At 43.6% G+C, this 16,337-nt stretch overlaps 1 protein-coding gene across 4 annotated transcripts in view; it reads right to left on the bottom strand.

Annotated features, from left to right (window-relative positions):
* Positions 1 to 16,337, bottom strand: part of nek7 (NIMA-related kinase 7) — a 166,608-nt gene that overhangs the window by 50,018 nt on the left and 100,253 nt on the right. For 3 of the 4 annotated variants that reach the window (XM_038999736.1, XM_038999734.1, XM_038999735.1), the window contains exons 4-7: positions 9,878 to 9,940; positions 7,205 to 7,315; positions 5,119 to 5,227; positions 4,931 to 5,038 (exon numbers count right to left, since the gene is read on the bottom strand). In XM_038999736.1, the coding sequence (XP_038855664.1) occupies positions 4,931 to 5,038; positions 5,119 to 5,227; positions 7,205 to 7,315; positions 9,878 to 9,940 (391 nt within the window). The remainder of the gene's footprint in view (positions 1 to 4,930; positions 5,039 to 5,118; positions 5,228 to 7,204; positions 7,316 to 9,877; positions 9,941 to 16,337) is intronic. The other variant, XM_038999737.1, reaches the window with a different exon arrangement.

Raw genomic sequence — 16,337 nt, 5'->3', positions numbered from 1 at the left:
TTCATTACCAGCTGATTAAAGATCATCACCCTCTCTTATGCTAATAGTTGTATTGAGGAGCAGAGCAACAGTGCCTCAGTCAGCATTCATTCATTCCCAATTAAAACACAATCATTTATTCATGCGGATAAACTAGAAGTCATGTTGGGATTGATTTCCATTATTAGAAAGCGTTAAGACAACTGAGTGGCATTCTCAGGGAAGAGAAGAGAATATTGTCATGGTAGCAATCTATGGATGGAACCTGGTGATGCGTGGTGTGTGTGTGTGTGTGTGTGTGTGTGTGTGTGTGTGTGTGTGTGTGTGTGTGTGTGTGTGTGTGTGTGTGTGTGTGTGTGTGTGTGTGTGTGTGTGTGTGCTGAGTTGAAAGGGAGATAGAGCGAGCGAGCGAGAAAGCTGACAGACTCTAAGCCTGGACCTCCATCTAGCCAGCACCTCCCTGCTCTACTGAGGTGGTTTGACTTATTACACCCCACCCCACACAGACACACACACACTTTACCGCCCCCATGCAGAGAGAGACATGGGGAGAGAAGGAGAATAGAGGGAGGGAGAGAGGGAATGAGAGATGAAGAGGGCTAGGGGGAGAGAAAGGGGGGGAAAGGGAAGAGGGGGTAGGAGGGAGAAAGGGGGCAGGAAAGAAAGTCGATGTCGAAAGATAAAGGAAGAATCTCAATTGATTACTCCGGGCGTCCTCTCTCCTCACCTTCTCAAAACCCAATGGAGGAGAAGGTCAGAGGGGCTTCGCGTCCAATGGGTTTCGAGAAGAAGACGAGGAGAGACGACACGAGGAGTACGCAATTGAGATCTTCCCAAAGAGACGGAGGTAGAGGAAGGGAGGGAGGGTGAGCAAGGGAAGGAAGGAGAGAGTGAGAAAAATGTGTTGGGGGGAGGAGAGAATGGAGGAGAAGGAGCAAGAGCAGAACGGAGAGCTGGAGTAAGAGACATGGACAGACAGTGAGGCAGAAAGAAAGAGATGGGAAAAGAAAAAAAGAGGGGAAAAAAGGGAGAGGGAAAGAGAAAGAAAGAGGCAGCAGGAGACAGGGAGAGAGCAATGGAGAGAAAGGTGAGGGCCGGAGAGGAGAAGAGAGGCTTTAGGGAATGGATGGATTCTGGGTCTCCATGCCCGTGGGGGAGATTAACCCTTTGTGGAGAAACTAGCCTCTGAACCACTCTGCTCTTCTCCTCCCCTCCCCCCCCCCCATCTTCCTCAACGAGGACTTCTCTAAAGCTGTGCGCCAGAGGCGGAAAGATCTTATCCCAGCTATGGAAGCTGCCAGAGAGCGTGTGGACATTGATTACATCCGCTACGACAAGCTCATTGTCCACCCTCCCTCCCAAAAACCTGGGAAGAGAGAGAGAGCCAAGCTTCCGGGTCAGTAGCTTCAGCCCAACATCACACACATGCACTCATAAATACCTTATTGACTGACTATTAGCCAAACAATGTTTTTATGTTGTATATATTTTTTCCTCCATATTATGTCTATCTCCGATAAGCTACCCAGAAAAGGGCTAATAACAGCCCATATTAATACATGTAGCCTTAGAAAAGTTCATGAAATCAATAACGTGCTAAGATCGGATATACTGGCCATCTCGGAGACTCACTAACAGAATTCCTTTGATGATACAGCAGTAGCAATACAAGGATATAACATCTGCAGAAAAGGCAGGAATGCCTACGGGGGAGGTGTTGCTGTATACACTGAGTGTACAAAACATTATGAACACTCGCTCTTTCCATGACATAGGACTTTTAGGCAGCGAGCCAATTGAGACTTGGATTGTGTACGTGTGCCATTCAAAGAGTGAATGGGCAAGACAAAATATTTAAGTGCCTTTGAACAGGGTATGGTAGTAGGTGCCAGCCACACCAGTTTGAGTGTGTCAAGAACACTGATGGATTTTTCACGCTCAACAGTTTCCATTGTGAATCAAGAATGGTCCACCAACCAAAGGACACCCAGCCAAGTTGACACAACTGTGGGAACCATTTATTTAACCTTTATTTAACCAGGTAAGAACCATTGAGGTTAAAAACCTATTTTGCGAGGGTGACCTGGCAAGAAGCATAACATGGTCCAGCAAACTTGTGGAACACTTTCGACACGTTGTAGAGTCCATGCCCCCCGACGAATTGAAGCTGTTCTGAGGGCAAAAGGGGGTGCAACTCAATATTAGGAATGTGTTAATGTTTTGTACACTCAGTGTATATTCAGAGCCATATTCATGTAAAGCTTAGAGAGGACCTCATGTCAAATGTTGTCGAAATTGTTGTGGTTTCAAGTTCACCTGCCTCATCTAAAGCCTCTTCTTTTGGGGTGCTGCTATAGGCCACCAAGTGTTAGCAGTCAGTATTTGGATAATGTGTGTGCAATGCTTGATAATGTGTGCTGTTAACACAGAGGTCTATTTTCAGGGTGACCTGAACATTGACTGGTTAACAACTAGCAGTCCTCTCAAGAGGAAGCTTCTAATTGTGACTAATGCCTATAATATGACCCAGGTTGTAACTCAACGAACTAGAGTGAATACCAATTGTGTTGGATCTATGACATCCATTGTCACAGGTATTGATCCTATCTTCACTAACGCTGCAGAACTTTGCTTCAAAGAAATATGAGTTCCCATTTGCTGTAGTGGCCATAAAATTGTGGCAATAACAAGGAAAGCCAAAATGCCAAAGTTTGGGCCTAAAGTAATTTAGAATAGATCACACAAAATGTTTTGTTGAAGATGTAAAAAATGTATGTTGGTCTGATGTGTATGAGGAAGTGAATACAGATGCAGCATTGGAAATATTTGTACAATTACTACTGACAAGCATGCACCTGTTAAAAAATTTGCTGTGAAAACTGAGACCCCTGGATTGATGACGAATTGAAAAATGGTACGGTCCAAAAAAATTATGCGGAAGAGGTGGCAAACAAGTCAGGCTGCTCAGCTGATTGGTTGACATACTGAAAATTGAGAAATGTTGTGACTAAACTTAACAAAAAGAAGAAGAAATGTCATAAAACACAATGGGAAAAGACTAAAGTACCTTAAATGATATCATGGGCAGAAAACCCAAATCATCTCCATCGTTCATTGAAGTTGATGGGTCATTTATAAAAAGCCTTACGATATTGCCAATCATTTCAATGACTATTTCACTAGCATAATGGAAACACTCAGAAGTGAAATGACAACATTGAACAGTGAAGCATCATATTTTTGTATAAAACATCTAATAATGAAAGAGAAGCAAATGGCAAAATGACCTTTACATTTCTTTATAAAACATTATCTCATGGCACAATAGGGACAGTGAAATCACACTAACACACACATTATTCTTTAGTTGTATTATTTGTATATCATTGTATTTTTAATTTATCAGTGTATCATTGTTTTGCTACTTGCTCTGTTATGTTTTTTTGTGGACCCTAGGAAGCTGCTTTTCGGCAAAAGCTAATGGGGATCCGAATAAACCAAACGCTCCTCTCCTCTCCCACCCTGACCAAGGGGCTGAAGAAGCAGCCTACTCACAGACCACCTGAAGAGGGCGCTGTGGCTTGTGTTTCCCAAATGAAATGGAAACTGTCAGTGTGGGTCTTAAAGTTTACAATTGTGTAATGACTTTCTCTCTTAATTAAAATGGTAATTTTCATTACATGTTTATTTGAGAAAATCCTGTCCCGGGCAAGTTTTTGAGAGTGTGAGAATATGTTAACTGAGCATTTTTGACAAGAGTGGCACAATCCCCACAACAACACACTACGCGCCAGTGGGCCACTGTTTAACAGCAGTCGGAGCTGTGTATCGGCAGTGTTTAAAGTATTTAAGTAAAAAAAACTTTAATGTACTACTTAAATCGTGTTTTGTGGCATCTTTACTTTACTATTTATATTTTTGACAACTTTTACTCCACTACATTAGTAAAGAAAATGTAATTTTTCACTGACACCCAAAAGTACTCGTTACATTTTGAATGCTGAACAGGAAAATTCTCCAATTCCCCCACTTATCAAGAGAACATCCCTGCTCATCCCTACTGCCTCTGATTTGGAGGACTCAGTAAACACAAATGCTTCATTTGTAAATTATGTCTGAGTGTTGCAGTGTGCCCCTGACTATCCGTAAATTAAAAAACAAGAAAATCATGCCGTCTGGTTTGCCATATATAAGGAATTTGATAGTATTTATACTTTTACTTCTGATACTTAAGTATATATTTTTAAATTACATTTACTTTTGATACTTAAGTATATTTAAAATCAAATACTTTTAGACTTTTACTCAAGTAGCATTTTACTGGGTGACTTTCACTTTTACTTGAGTCATTTTCTGTTTAGGTATCTTTACTTTTACTCAAGTATGACAATTGGGTACTTTTTCCATCACTATGTATCCGGCAGCAGAGGCGAGGTGTGTTTCAGGCAGGTTCCGCCCAGACAACAGTTCAGAGGTCAGAGGTCAAGGCAACAGGAAGTGACAAACTGGCAAATGAAGAGGTGACAGCCCCTAAGCTGCCATAAGAAGGCCTAAACCCCCCAACTTTATAACACACAAATGGTTCTGGTTCTGGGCTGCACCAGCTAATGAAACACATCCCCGCCTTACTGTGTGGGTGTGGATGTTTGGTTTTACTATCCTTGTGGGGACCATAAGTCCTCACAAGGATAGTAAATCCATGAAAATTGGACTAGTTGGCTTAATTTTGCTGGTCCCACGAAGAAAAAGGCTATTTTAGGCTTAGAGGTTAGGGTTACAATTAAGTATAGGGGTTAGGCTTATGGTTAGAAGTTACGGTTTGGGTTAAGGTTAGGGGTTAGGTTTAGGAGTTAGGATTTAAGAAAAATAGGAGTTTGAATGGGAATCAATTGTTTGGTCCTCACAAGGATAGTCAAACAAAAGTGTTTGTTTGTGTGTGTGCGTGTCTTACCTAAAGAATGGGCAGCGGTGGTTTTAGAGCTGAAGAATCGTCCTAGTCCCAGATCTCCCAGCTTCACCACTCCTGTGGCTGTTATGAACACATTAGCTGGCTTTATATCTGTAGAGAGGACAGGGTACATAGTTCAAGTTGAGGTTTAAGTGTACGCATGCGTGCGTGCGTGCGTGTGTGTGTAGTACCTCTGTGCATGACCCGTCGGGAGTGCATGTGTTCCAGCGCACTGCACAGCTGGACAAAGTACTTCCACACTGTCCTCTCTGGAATTAACCTCCGCTGCTTCTTGAAGTGCTGCACAGATACACACAGCACAACAATTTCAGACAACATACACAAGCTTAACATACACAACTAACTAGCTAAGCCCCTCGAGTCCCTCTGTATGTATTTGACTCCATCGTTAATATGATGCAGACCTCTCTCTTTTTTGCCTCTCTCGCTACCCTCTCCCTGACCTCTCTCTTTCCCCTCGCTCTGCCTCTCTCGGTCCCTTTTTCCTTCTACCCCCCCCCCTCCCTCACTCTTTCTTTCTCATACCGAGGCCCTTCTCATTTTCATTATGCTGCGATGGAAAGCACATGAGTTCTCAGAACCAGAGAAAAGGCATTTGGGGTTATGTTCAAAACGCTCACATCTGGTATATAGCTCCTACATATATATGTAAACCAGTCACACACAAACTACACAACACACAATTCCCACAACCCTAACCCCCTCACCCTCCCAGCAGCTCCTAGCGGTCGATTATGACTTCATTCTGTTTCAGAGGTCACAGAAACAGTCGCCGTGCGACAGGATTACCGGAAATCAATGGTACGAGTGATGGGATAAAGTTTATGCAAACTATCAGCTAGGGCAGCGTAATAGCCAATCAGGTGAGAAATGGACTGGCGAGCTAGCTTTGTTGCTGTGCTGGATGGGATACTGATTGGCAAAAACTAGCAAAATGGAGTGCAGAGAGAGTGACGGGAACGGAAAAGATAGCGAGAAACAGAGAGAGGAAATGGGAATAATAGTTGAGAAAGAGAGAGTGAACAGGAATGATAGCAAGAAAGTGTGTGTGTGCACGTGCATCTCTCTGTGTGTGTGTGTGTGTGTGTGTGTGTGTGTGTGTGTGTGTGTGTGTGTGTGGTGTGCGCTCACGTCCGTCCCAGCGTGCGTCCATGTGTGTGTGTGCGCTTGCGTAGGTGCACGTGAGTGAAATAGAGAGACCTTGGCCCACATCCAAACAAAGGCAGCATGGTGGGCCATTCTTCCCCTTGCACCGCATTAGCATATCAGAGAAGTGTTTGATGTCAATGGGGAAGCAGAAGAAAGCCTTCCATGCCTTCCACCGCAAAAAACTGCACATGCAATATTCTGTAGGTGCATGCAAATCAAGGACCATTTGATTTGATTAGAATCCTGAGATGGTCAGGGCCAGTGCCAGGGAGAGGAAGGGAGAGAGGGGGGGGGGGGGGGGGGGGGGGGGGGGCAGCACAGTGTAAGAATGGTGTATTTACTTCATATTGCGCCAGGGCAGTGAAGGGGGAGCGAGGAGGTTCGTAGTCATGATGCCAACCCCTGGACTGGCACAGTTCAATTAGGAAAACAAATCATGTAAAGAGAGGGCAGGAGGCAGGCGCGAAGGAAGACCTGTGTGTGTGTGTGTGTGTGTGTGTGTGTCAGTGCGTGTCTGTGCCCGCGTGTGTGTAGTGTGTGTGTAGCCTGCCATGTGGTATCTCTCGCAGGCAGTGCTAATCGTGCTGTCCTAATTTGCAGTGTGAGACAGCATTGGATGGTTGGACATTGAGAGCTGCGGTAAATGAGTGCTAAGAGCTTGTTGAGATGCTCAGATACACCCTGGCTAGGCATCATTTATACATGGAGAGGCTGCTCTGCTCTGCCCAGGGTTTTACATACATACATAACATACCACTAATTTGACACTGGCATGAGTGAAGAATGTGAATACTATGGTTCTGGTGGAGAGTTGTACTGTATGAGAGATTACAGCAGGCAAACACATTTGACATAAGAGTTAAGCAACAAACAAAAAGAAATCAACCAGAGTAGATCGACAGAGAAGATCACCAGGGCGGATCACCATAGGAGTAGATCACTATAGCGGCCTACTGTTAATGATCACCGGAGTGGACCATCACTATAGTGGATCGCCAGTGGATCAACACCAGAGATCGTCACTTCAGCGGGTCAACAGGGTAGTAGGTCACCAGGGTGGATTCCAGTGAGGAAGGTTGACCTGTGTGGGAACAGCAAATATCTTACCTTGATCATCCGGGAGAGGTCACCAGCATCGGCCAGCTCCAACACAATGTTCAGCTCATTCTCCTCAATAAATGATGCATGGTACTTGATCACGTTTGGGTGGTTCAGTTGCTGTACGAGAGAGAGAAACAGCGAGAGAGAGAGAGAGAGATGGTGAGAGAGGGAAAGAGAGAGAGGGGGACAAATAGATATATAGCGAGAGAGAGCGCGAGAGAGAATAGATGAGGGAACAATGACTGTTTAACTGGCTCCCAGGGTTTGTAAAGCTTTGTGAAATCAACACATATTTTGTCCCAAGTCTCCAACCAATGACCCCTTCTTACACAGATATAATATACAATGCAATGTGACAACGAGTATGTTCAAGTGTTGCAATCCTTTCAAATAAACATTATCAGGTGCTCCTGTAATGTGTAACGTTGTCGGTCATTTGGCCGGCTACGCCGGTGTAGAACCGCGTAGTTGAATGAGAAGGCTATGGCTTTGTCCTTGTGTGTGACAGAGCAGTGTGACATGTCAACAACAGCCATTGTCTGATTACAACAGGCTTCTGTTCCACACAGCTCTCAACACGCCGCTGGCAGAGAAATAAATAGATCTAGAAAACCCTCTCATTTCCTCAACAGATTATTTCCTGTTGATCGGTCAATAAGTGACTAACCACATCAGGGGCAGTCAGACAGAGAGAGCGGAGGGAGAGAGTGAGAGAGAGCTACAGTAGACGTGTTGCGTGTCAGGGGTTGTGATGTGAGCAGCGATAGCAGGGCCCAGGCATGCGGTATGACACTGCTCCGACGTGATTAAAGAAATGTTCACTCTGTGGACTGATCCACAGGAGAAGCAATGTATACATACTGTACACACACACACACACACACACACACACAAACAAACACACTGCAGCAGACGTATTTTTGGATCAGGGTTGCAGCTCTGTGATGCGTCATTTCAGAGCAAGAGAAACATCCGTGTCACCCCCCCATCTCTCTCCTTCCCCTACTCACACTGACCCATGAAGACCCTGGCCATGCTAAGAGATATGACTGTAGATGCTGGCTCCCCAGCTCCAGGCCTGGACAGCTACAGGGTGTGTGTGCAGAAAGGGGCCAGGCTTCTGTCCAGTTAGTTCAGGTTAAATGAGGTTAATGTGAGCAGGCTTCAGGACTGCCCGTGAAACAGACTGGAGTAATTGAATCTGAGCCGGACACTGGGACTGGGCTGGGGTTGTACTGCATCTCATCTCACAGAACTCACGTAAGGGTTGGATGGACATAAACTACAACACAAAGGCTGAGAGATGGACAGAGAAATGTGAGAGTGAGCGAGTAACATTGTGTCTTCGGCATAATGTATCAATGCGTCATGCCAATAAAGCAAATTGAAATTGAGTCTAAACGGTCATTCATCAATGTATATACAGTATACGCCTTCTAGCAGACGCTTTTATCCAAAGCGACTTACAGTCATGCGTGCATATATTTTACGTATGGGTGGACCCGGGAATCAAACCCATAACCCTGGCGGTACAGGCGCCATGCTCAACCAACTGAGCCATACAAGACAACAGGATCATCTAGCCTACACTTTACAAAGCATATGAACAGATAGATAGAGGACCGTGAGCGTACATGCCAAGATGTGTGTGTGTGTGTCAGGCCCATGGCAGTGTGCATCTCATTACTCTGATTTGGCTGTGTGTCGTGTTGTCCTGTCTACTGGGGTAGAAGGATGGATAGATGGAAGGAAGGCTGGATTCCCCCGTTCACAATCTGGCCTTGTTAGTCCTGCCCAGTACACACACACACACACAGCCAGACTGTTGGAACTAACCACCACAACCATTAGCACTCACACAGAAGAGACAGAAAAGCACACACACTCCTGGAGGAGGGATAAAGAGAGGCGTGAGGGAGAGAGAGAGGGGGAGGGATGGAGTGACATATCTTGTGCATCAGCCTCCTGAGCCCTAGAATGGAGGAGAGAGGGGGGAAATGGAGGGAGGGAAAAAGAGGGGGCATGTGGCTAAGCCTGGCATAACACTAGTCTCCTCTGTGGTTGGCTAATCCAGACCTCATCAAATCAAAATCAAATCTAATTGTATTGGGTCACATACACATGTTTAGCAGATGTTTTTGCGGGTGTAGCGAAATGCTAGGTGTGTATGGAGGTGTGCTAGGTGTGTATGGAAGAGAGAGTAACGTGTTATGAACAGAGTTAGCAACAACCTGGAGAACACACACACCTCTGATCACCTAGACAGAGGGAGTTATTCAACCTGTCATTAATTTGTTCGTTAGCTTTTGAGACCAGAGACAAGCAACGCATGTTTAAGCTAGTTTGATCAATGAAAACACTTCATTTAAAAGAAGAAAGACAAAAAGATGAGGGGCGTGGGGTGGGGCGTGGGGTGGGGGGGGGACAAAACATCAAGAGACACACAAGGGAGTCTGCTAAATTTACATGGCGATCCACTATTGCCCCCCTTCTAAACAATACTGAGAGAAAAAAAAAAAAATGTTTTGGGCATAAAAAATAAAAAAAAGAGTCAATGTAAGCCTGGAGGAGTCTCACACACACACACACACACAAAAGAGAGAGAGGCACACACAAACACACTCGCATGCGGGCGTCTGGTACAGATCAATTGTTTTCTCACTCTCTCTGGTTCTTTACCTTTAGGAGATCTATTTCTTTGATGCAATCTTGCCGAGCTTTGGCATCCATCAAGTCGAATATCTATCAAGAGATCAAAAGGAGAGATTGTTGCAGCATGTTCAAGGAAAGGAGAAAGAGAAGAAAAAAACACTAATAGAATGACAACAAAACATCATGGCTGCTGATGCTGTATGTAGAGGGGTGGTGTTGGCCTCAGTGTCTAAACGACACACACACACCTCTCAGCAGCAGTCAGTGATGCTCTCAGCCACAATAACAATAATAACGCATCACCCCATTTATTCATTCATAAAACATTTAAACTCCCCTATGAGAGGACAATTACCATACTGCTAATTAGACCTATAGCTACCGCACACAATCTTTCACATCTGTGGCTGTTGAACAAGTTGAGGAGACTAAATGACTTGGTGTTACCTTCGATTGTGAACGGTCACGGTCAAAACATATAGATTTAATGGTCTGTCTGTAATAAAGAGATGCTCTGCTTTTTGACACCACACTCCACAAAGCGGGGAGGCAGGTAGCCTAGTGGTTAGAGCGTTGGACTAGTAACCGAAAGGTTGCAAGATCGAATCCCCGAGCTGACAAGGTAAAAATCTGTCGTTCTGCCACTGAACAAGGCAATTAACCCGCTGTTCCTAGGCCGTCATTGAAAATAAGAATTTGTTGTTAACTGACTTGCCTAGTTAAATATATTTATTTTTTTTGAAAAAAAAGAAAAAAGTAGTCCTTATCTTATCTTGATTCTTTTCCAGTCATATGGTCAAATGCTGCAAAGAAAGACCTAGTTAAGCTGCAGCTGGCCCAGAACAGAGCGGCATGTCTTGCTCTTCCTTGTAATCAGAGGGCTATTATTAATACTATGCATGCCGTCTCTTTTGGCGAAGAGTTGAGGAAAGACTGACTGCGTCACTTGTTTTTATAAAAAACATTGTGTTGATAATTCCAAATTGCTTGCATAGTCAACTTACTGCACTGACACACACACACTTACCCCACCAGACATGCCACCAGGGGTCTTTTCACAAGTCCAGAACAAATTCAAGAAAACAGTGTTATACAGAACCATGAGTGCATGGAACTCCCTTCCACCTCATATAGCGCTATTGAACAGCAAACCTGGTTTCAAAAAACAAATAAAGCAACACCTCACAACACCTTTCCCCCATGTGACCTACTTGTTGTGTATGTACTGACATGTGTGTAACTGATTGAGGCACACACACACACGTTTTTAAATGTATGTAAATTGTAAAGTCTTTCGTCTGTAATGTATTTTTTTGTTATGTGTCGGACCCCAGTAAGACTAGCTCTCGCCATTGGCGTCGGCTAATGGGGGATCCTAATAAATCAAATCAAAACCCACTTCAAGTGCCATAGGCTAACCTGGGATTGACTTAGAAATGGTGAACCTCTCGCTCCTCTCTTCTTTCAATCTCTCTCTTCTAGACCTGCATCCAGTATTCCTCCTCTCTTCCTGGTGTGTGTGGTGTGTGGGGTGCGTGAGTGCGTGAGTGAGTAAGTGTGTCAGAGGAAGTGACATGATGTGAAGTAGAGAGTGAGAGGAAAGGAAGGAGAGAGTTGGCCTGCTGAGCTAGAGACACCTGCCTCAGCACATGCTGTAAACCATCCCTGCTACTGTCCTCTCCTTTGTACAGTAGTGTATAATTATTACTATAAATTATTAATTAATTCATCTCTAAGGACTAATTAATATATATATTAAAAAAAATTTAAACTATAATTTTTTTATTGGGGCACAAGTCCGTTATTGGACAAAAATAGTATTCCAAGAAGACCTGACTTAATATAACATTATAAGACAAAAATGTGAATACTAGTAAACAATTGATTTACCAGAAGGTATGAATTATTTGAGAATCAAATAGAGCCCACTTTGTAACAGAATAATTAGACAACACAATGTATTTATACAATCTACATTTAATTACACTAATAAAAATATTTACAAAACAATGACCCTGATCAAGGACAGGTAGGAAATATTATCTTTCATTCTAAGTGAAGACCTCGAGAATATATGAATATTGAAGGAAAGTTACACTCTAGCCTGTAATCAAAGTCTATTGTGGCCTCTTGGTTGTTCAGGCCGCATGGCGAGAACAAAAGGGGAAGGCTGTGTGTCCTTTCCCTCGATCTGAGTGTCCTTGTGCTTGTTCTTTTTCTCTGGATTGTGCTCCTTTATGGTGCTCCTTCTTGACTTGTGTTCCTGGTCGCTCTGTCTGATGGCTCTCTTCTTGATGTTGCAGAGGCAATGATCTGGAGTTTCTTCTCCTTTCCTTGAAGAAGGTTCGCTTATGTGTACGGTTCAGGCTTCACTAGCTCTTTAAGTCTTTTTTTTATTTAACTAGGCAAGTCAGTTATGAACAGATTCCTATTTACAATGACGGCTTACACCGGCCAAACACGGACAACGCTAGGCCAAATTGTGCACCGCCCTATGGGACTACCAATCACGGCCGGTTGTGATACAGCCTGGATGTCTACAGTCCTTACTGAGACTGCTTGTACTTGGGCTCTTCAGTCACAATAAGAAATGTACTAAATTGCAGGTATTCTGTCCCGAAAAGTTACTTTCCCTTTCTTATCAGTTACTATTTCTTGCTAAGGCCCCTAAACGGAGTTTCTTCTTCCCTCCTTTGAGAAGCTGTTGAGTCCAGAGGAGGGCAGAGAAGACAATGATAAGAGAGGTTTTGAAATCTATTTTACATATTTGGCAATGTAAACATATATGTTTCCCATGCCAATGAAAACCTTTGAATTTAATTGAGAGGGGAGCAGTGCTTTTTTTTGTCTTGCGAGGTCACATGGTATCCCACCTAGGTGTCAAGAGCCATTTTTATGACCCATTGTCTTAGAGCAGGGATGGGCTACTTTGATGGGGGTGCGGCCCCAAAAAGAACAGAACTCATCATGAGGGGCCACAGTGGCTTGTGGGTCTGCGTATCCACATGCAAACACCCCCCTATAATTTCCTGCAATTCTACACATTTTGACATAGGGTGGAGACAAATGTTGGCAGTTTTTAATATGATAACTGATTATCAATGGGCCAACCCCAGTCGGTAATTCGACCATGCTTACTACAAGTTTAGATAGCTGGCCAATCAAACAAAAATATTATGCTGGAATGGGCTAATTGAGCGACTGCTGATGCACAACCAAATTTCAGAATTGCACTTCGTGCATCTATTATACTAACTCTCAACAGTAAATTGACACTCTGAATCCCCCCCCCCCCCAAACAAATAAATACAATAATTTGAATAAAATTGTATTGGTCCGCGGGTCTACAGTAGCCCATCCCTGTCTTATAGAGAGAGAAGGTCCTTGGAGGCTATAATTGTTCAGCATATGATTCATGATTTGTATTCGGATCCCCATTAGTTGCTGAAGAAGGGTCCACACAAAACACAGAACACTAATGGACAGGAACCGCAACACAAATCTAAACTAAGAACACCACGACTATTTAAAAAAATAACAAGAAAAAGACAACTGAAGGGCTCCCAAGCAGCGCAGCGGTCTAAGGCACTACATCTCAGAGCAAGAGGCGTCACTGCAGTCCTTGGTTCGAATCCATGCTGCATCACATCCGGCCGTGATTTGGAGTTCTATAGGGCTCACAATTGGCCCAGCGTCATTTTGCCTTGCAAAAGTGTTTTTCCTATTTTGTTGCATTACAACCTGTAATTTAAATTAATTTTTATTTGGATTTCATGTAAATGGACATAGGCAAAATAGTCCAAATTGGCAAAGTGAAATGAAAAAAATAACTTGTTTTTTTTTTTTTATGGGAAAAAAAGAAAACGGAAAAGTGGTGCGTACATATGTATTCACCCCTTTGCTATGAAGCCCCTATATAAGATTTGGTGCAACCAATTACCTTCCGAAATCACATAATTAGTTAAATAAAGTCCACATGTGTGCAATTTAAGTGTCACATGATCTCAGTATATATATACTGCTCAAAAAAATAAAGGGAACACTTAAACAACACAATGTCACTCCAAGTCAATCACACTTCTGTGAAATCAAACTGTCCACTTAAGAACCAACACTGATTGACAATGAATTTCACATGCTGTTGTGCAAATGGAATAGACAAAAGGTGGAAATTATAGGCAATTAGCAAGACACCCCCAATAAAGGAGTGGTTCTGCAGGTGGTGACCACAGACCACTTCTCAGTTCCTATGCTTCCTGGCTGATGTTTTGGTCACTTTTGAATGCTGGCGGTGCTTTCACTCTAGTGGTAGCATGAGACGGCGTCTACAACCCACACAAGTGGCTCAGGTAGTGCAGCTCATCCAGGATGGCACATCAATGCGAGCTGTGGCAAGAAGGTTTGCTGTGTCTGTCAGCGTAGTGTCCAGAGCATGGAGGCGCTACCAGGAGACAGGCCAGTACATCAGGAGACGTGGAGGAGGCCGTAGGAGGGCAACAACCCAGCAGCATGACCGCTACCTCCGCCTTTGTGCAAGGAGGAGCACTGCCAGAGCCCTGCAAAATGACCTCCAGCAGGCCACAAATGTGCATGTGTCTACTCAAACGGTCAGAAACAGACTCCATGAGGGTGGTATGAGGGCCGACGTCCACAGGTGGGGGTTGTGCTTACAGCCCAACACGGTGCAGGACGTTTGGGATTTGCCAGAGACGCCACTGGCGCCCTGTGCTCATATATATATATATATATATATATATATATATATATATATATATATATATATATATATATATATATATATATATATATATATATATATATATATATACATATACATATATATACATATACACACCTGTTCTGAAAGGCCCCAGAGTCTGCAACCCCATTAACCAAGGGGCACCACCAAGCAAGCGGCACCATGAAGACCAAGGAGCTCTCCAAACAGGTCAGGGACAAAATTGTGGATAAGTACAGATCAGGGTTGGGTTAAAAAAAAATGTCAGAAACTTTGAACATCCTACGGAGCGCCATTACATCCATTATTAAAAAAATTAACGAATATGGCACCACAACAAACCTGCCAAGAGAGGACCGCCCACCAAATCTCACGGACCAGGCAAGGAAGGCATTAATCAGAGGCAACAAAGAGATCAAAGATAACCCTGAAGGAGCTGCAAAGCTCTGTTCATAGCACCACTTTAAGCCATACACTCTACAGAGCTGGTCTTTACAGAAGAAAGGCCAGAAAAAAGCCATTGCTTAAAGAAAAAAATAAGCAAACACGTTTGGTGTTCGCCAAAAGGCATGTGGGAGACTCCCCAAACATATGGAAAGAGGCACTCTGGTCAGATGAGACTAAAATTGAGCTTTTTGGCCATCAAGGAAAACGCTATGTATGGCACAAACCCAACACCTCTCATCACCCCGAGAACACCTCTCATCACCCCGAGAACACCTCTCATCACCCCGAGAACACCTCTCATCACCCCGAGAACACGATCCCCACAGTGAAGCATGGTAGTGGCAGCATCATGCTGTGGGGATGTTTTTTCATTGGCAGGGACTGGGAAACTGGTCAGAATTGAAGAAATTATGGATGGCACTAAATACAGGGAAATTCTTGAGGGAAACCGGTTTCAGTCTTCCAGAGATTTGAGACTGGGACGGAGGTTCACTTTCCAGCAGGCCAATGACCCTAAGCATACTGATTAAGCAACACTCGAGTGGTTAATTATGAAACATGTAAATGTATTGGAATGGCCTAGTCAAAGCCCAGACCTCAATCCAATTGAGAATCTGTGGTATGACTTAAAGATTGCTGTATACCAGTGGAACCCATCCAACTTGAAGGAGCTGTAGCAGTTTTGCCTTGAAGAATGGGCAAAAATCCCAGTGGCTAGATGTGCCAAGCTTATAGAGACATACCCCAAGAGACTTGCAGCTGTAATTGCTGCAAAAGGTGGCTCTACAAAGTATTGACTTTGGGGGGGGTGAATAGTTATGCACGCTCAGGTTTTCTGTTTTTTTAGGTCTAATTTCTTGTTTGTATCACAATAAAAAATATTTGGCATCTTCAAGGTGGTAGGCATGTTGTGTAAATCATACAAACCCCCCAAAAATCTATTTTAATTCCAGGTTGTAAGGCAACAAATTAGTAAAAATGCCAAACGGGGTGAATACTTTCGCAAGCCACTGTAGTCACTATATTATGGTCAATATATCCAGTGGGTGTGGATATAGCTTTAGAACAAAGTTCTGCAGAATTAGTAAAGATATGATCAACACACTTGGATGATATAGTTCCTGTACTGTTTGTAAACACTCTGGTTGGTTGATTGATAACCTGAGCCAGATTACAGGCACTGGTTACAGTAGGAAGCTTCCTCTTGAGCGGACAGCTTGGTCACCCAGAAAACAGGCCCCTCTTAACATCACACACATTATCAAGCATTTCACACATATTATCCAGATACTGACTGTTAGC

This window comes from Salvelinus namaycush, chromosome 8 (assembly GCF_016432855.1).
Source record: "Salvelinus namaycush isolate Seneca chromosome 8, SaNama_1.0, whole genome shotgun sequence".
In the NCBI taxonomy this organism is placed as follows: Eukaryota; Metazoa; Chordata; class Actinopteri; order Salmoniformes; family Salmonidae; genus Salvelinus; species Salvelinus namaycush.
The sequence above is the reverse complement of the archived record's forward strand: the minus strand, read 5'-3'. Positions and strand labels throughout refer to the sequence as shown.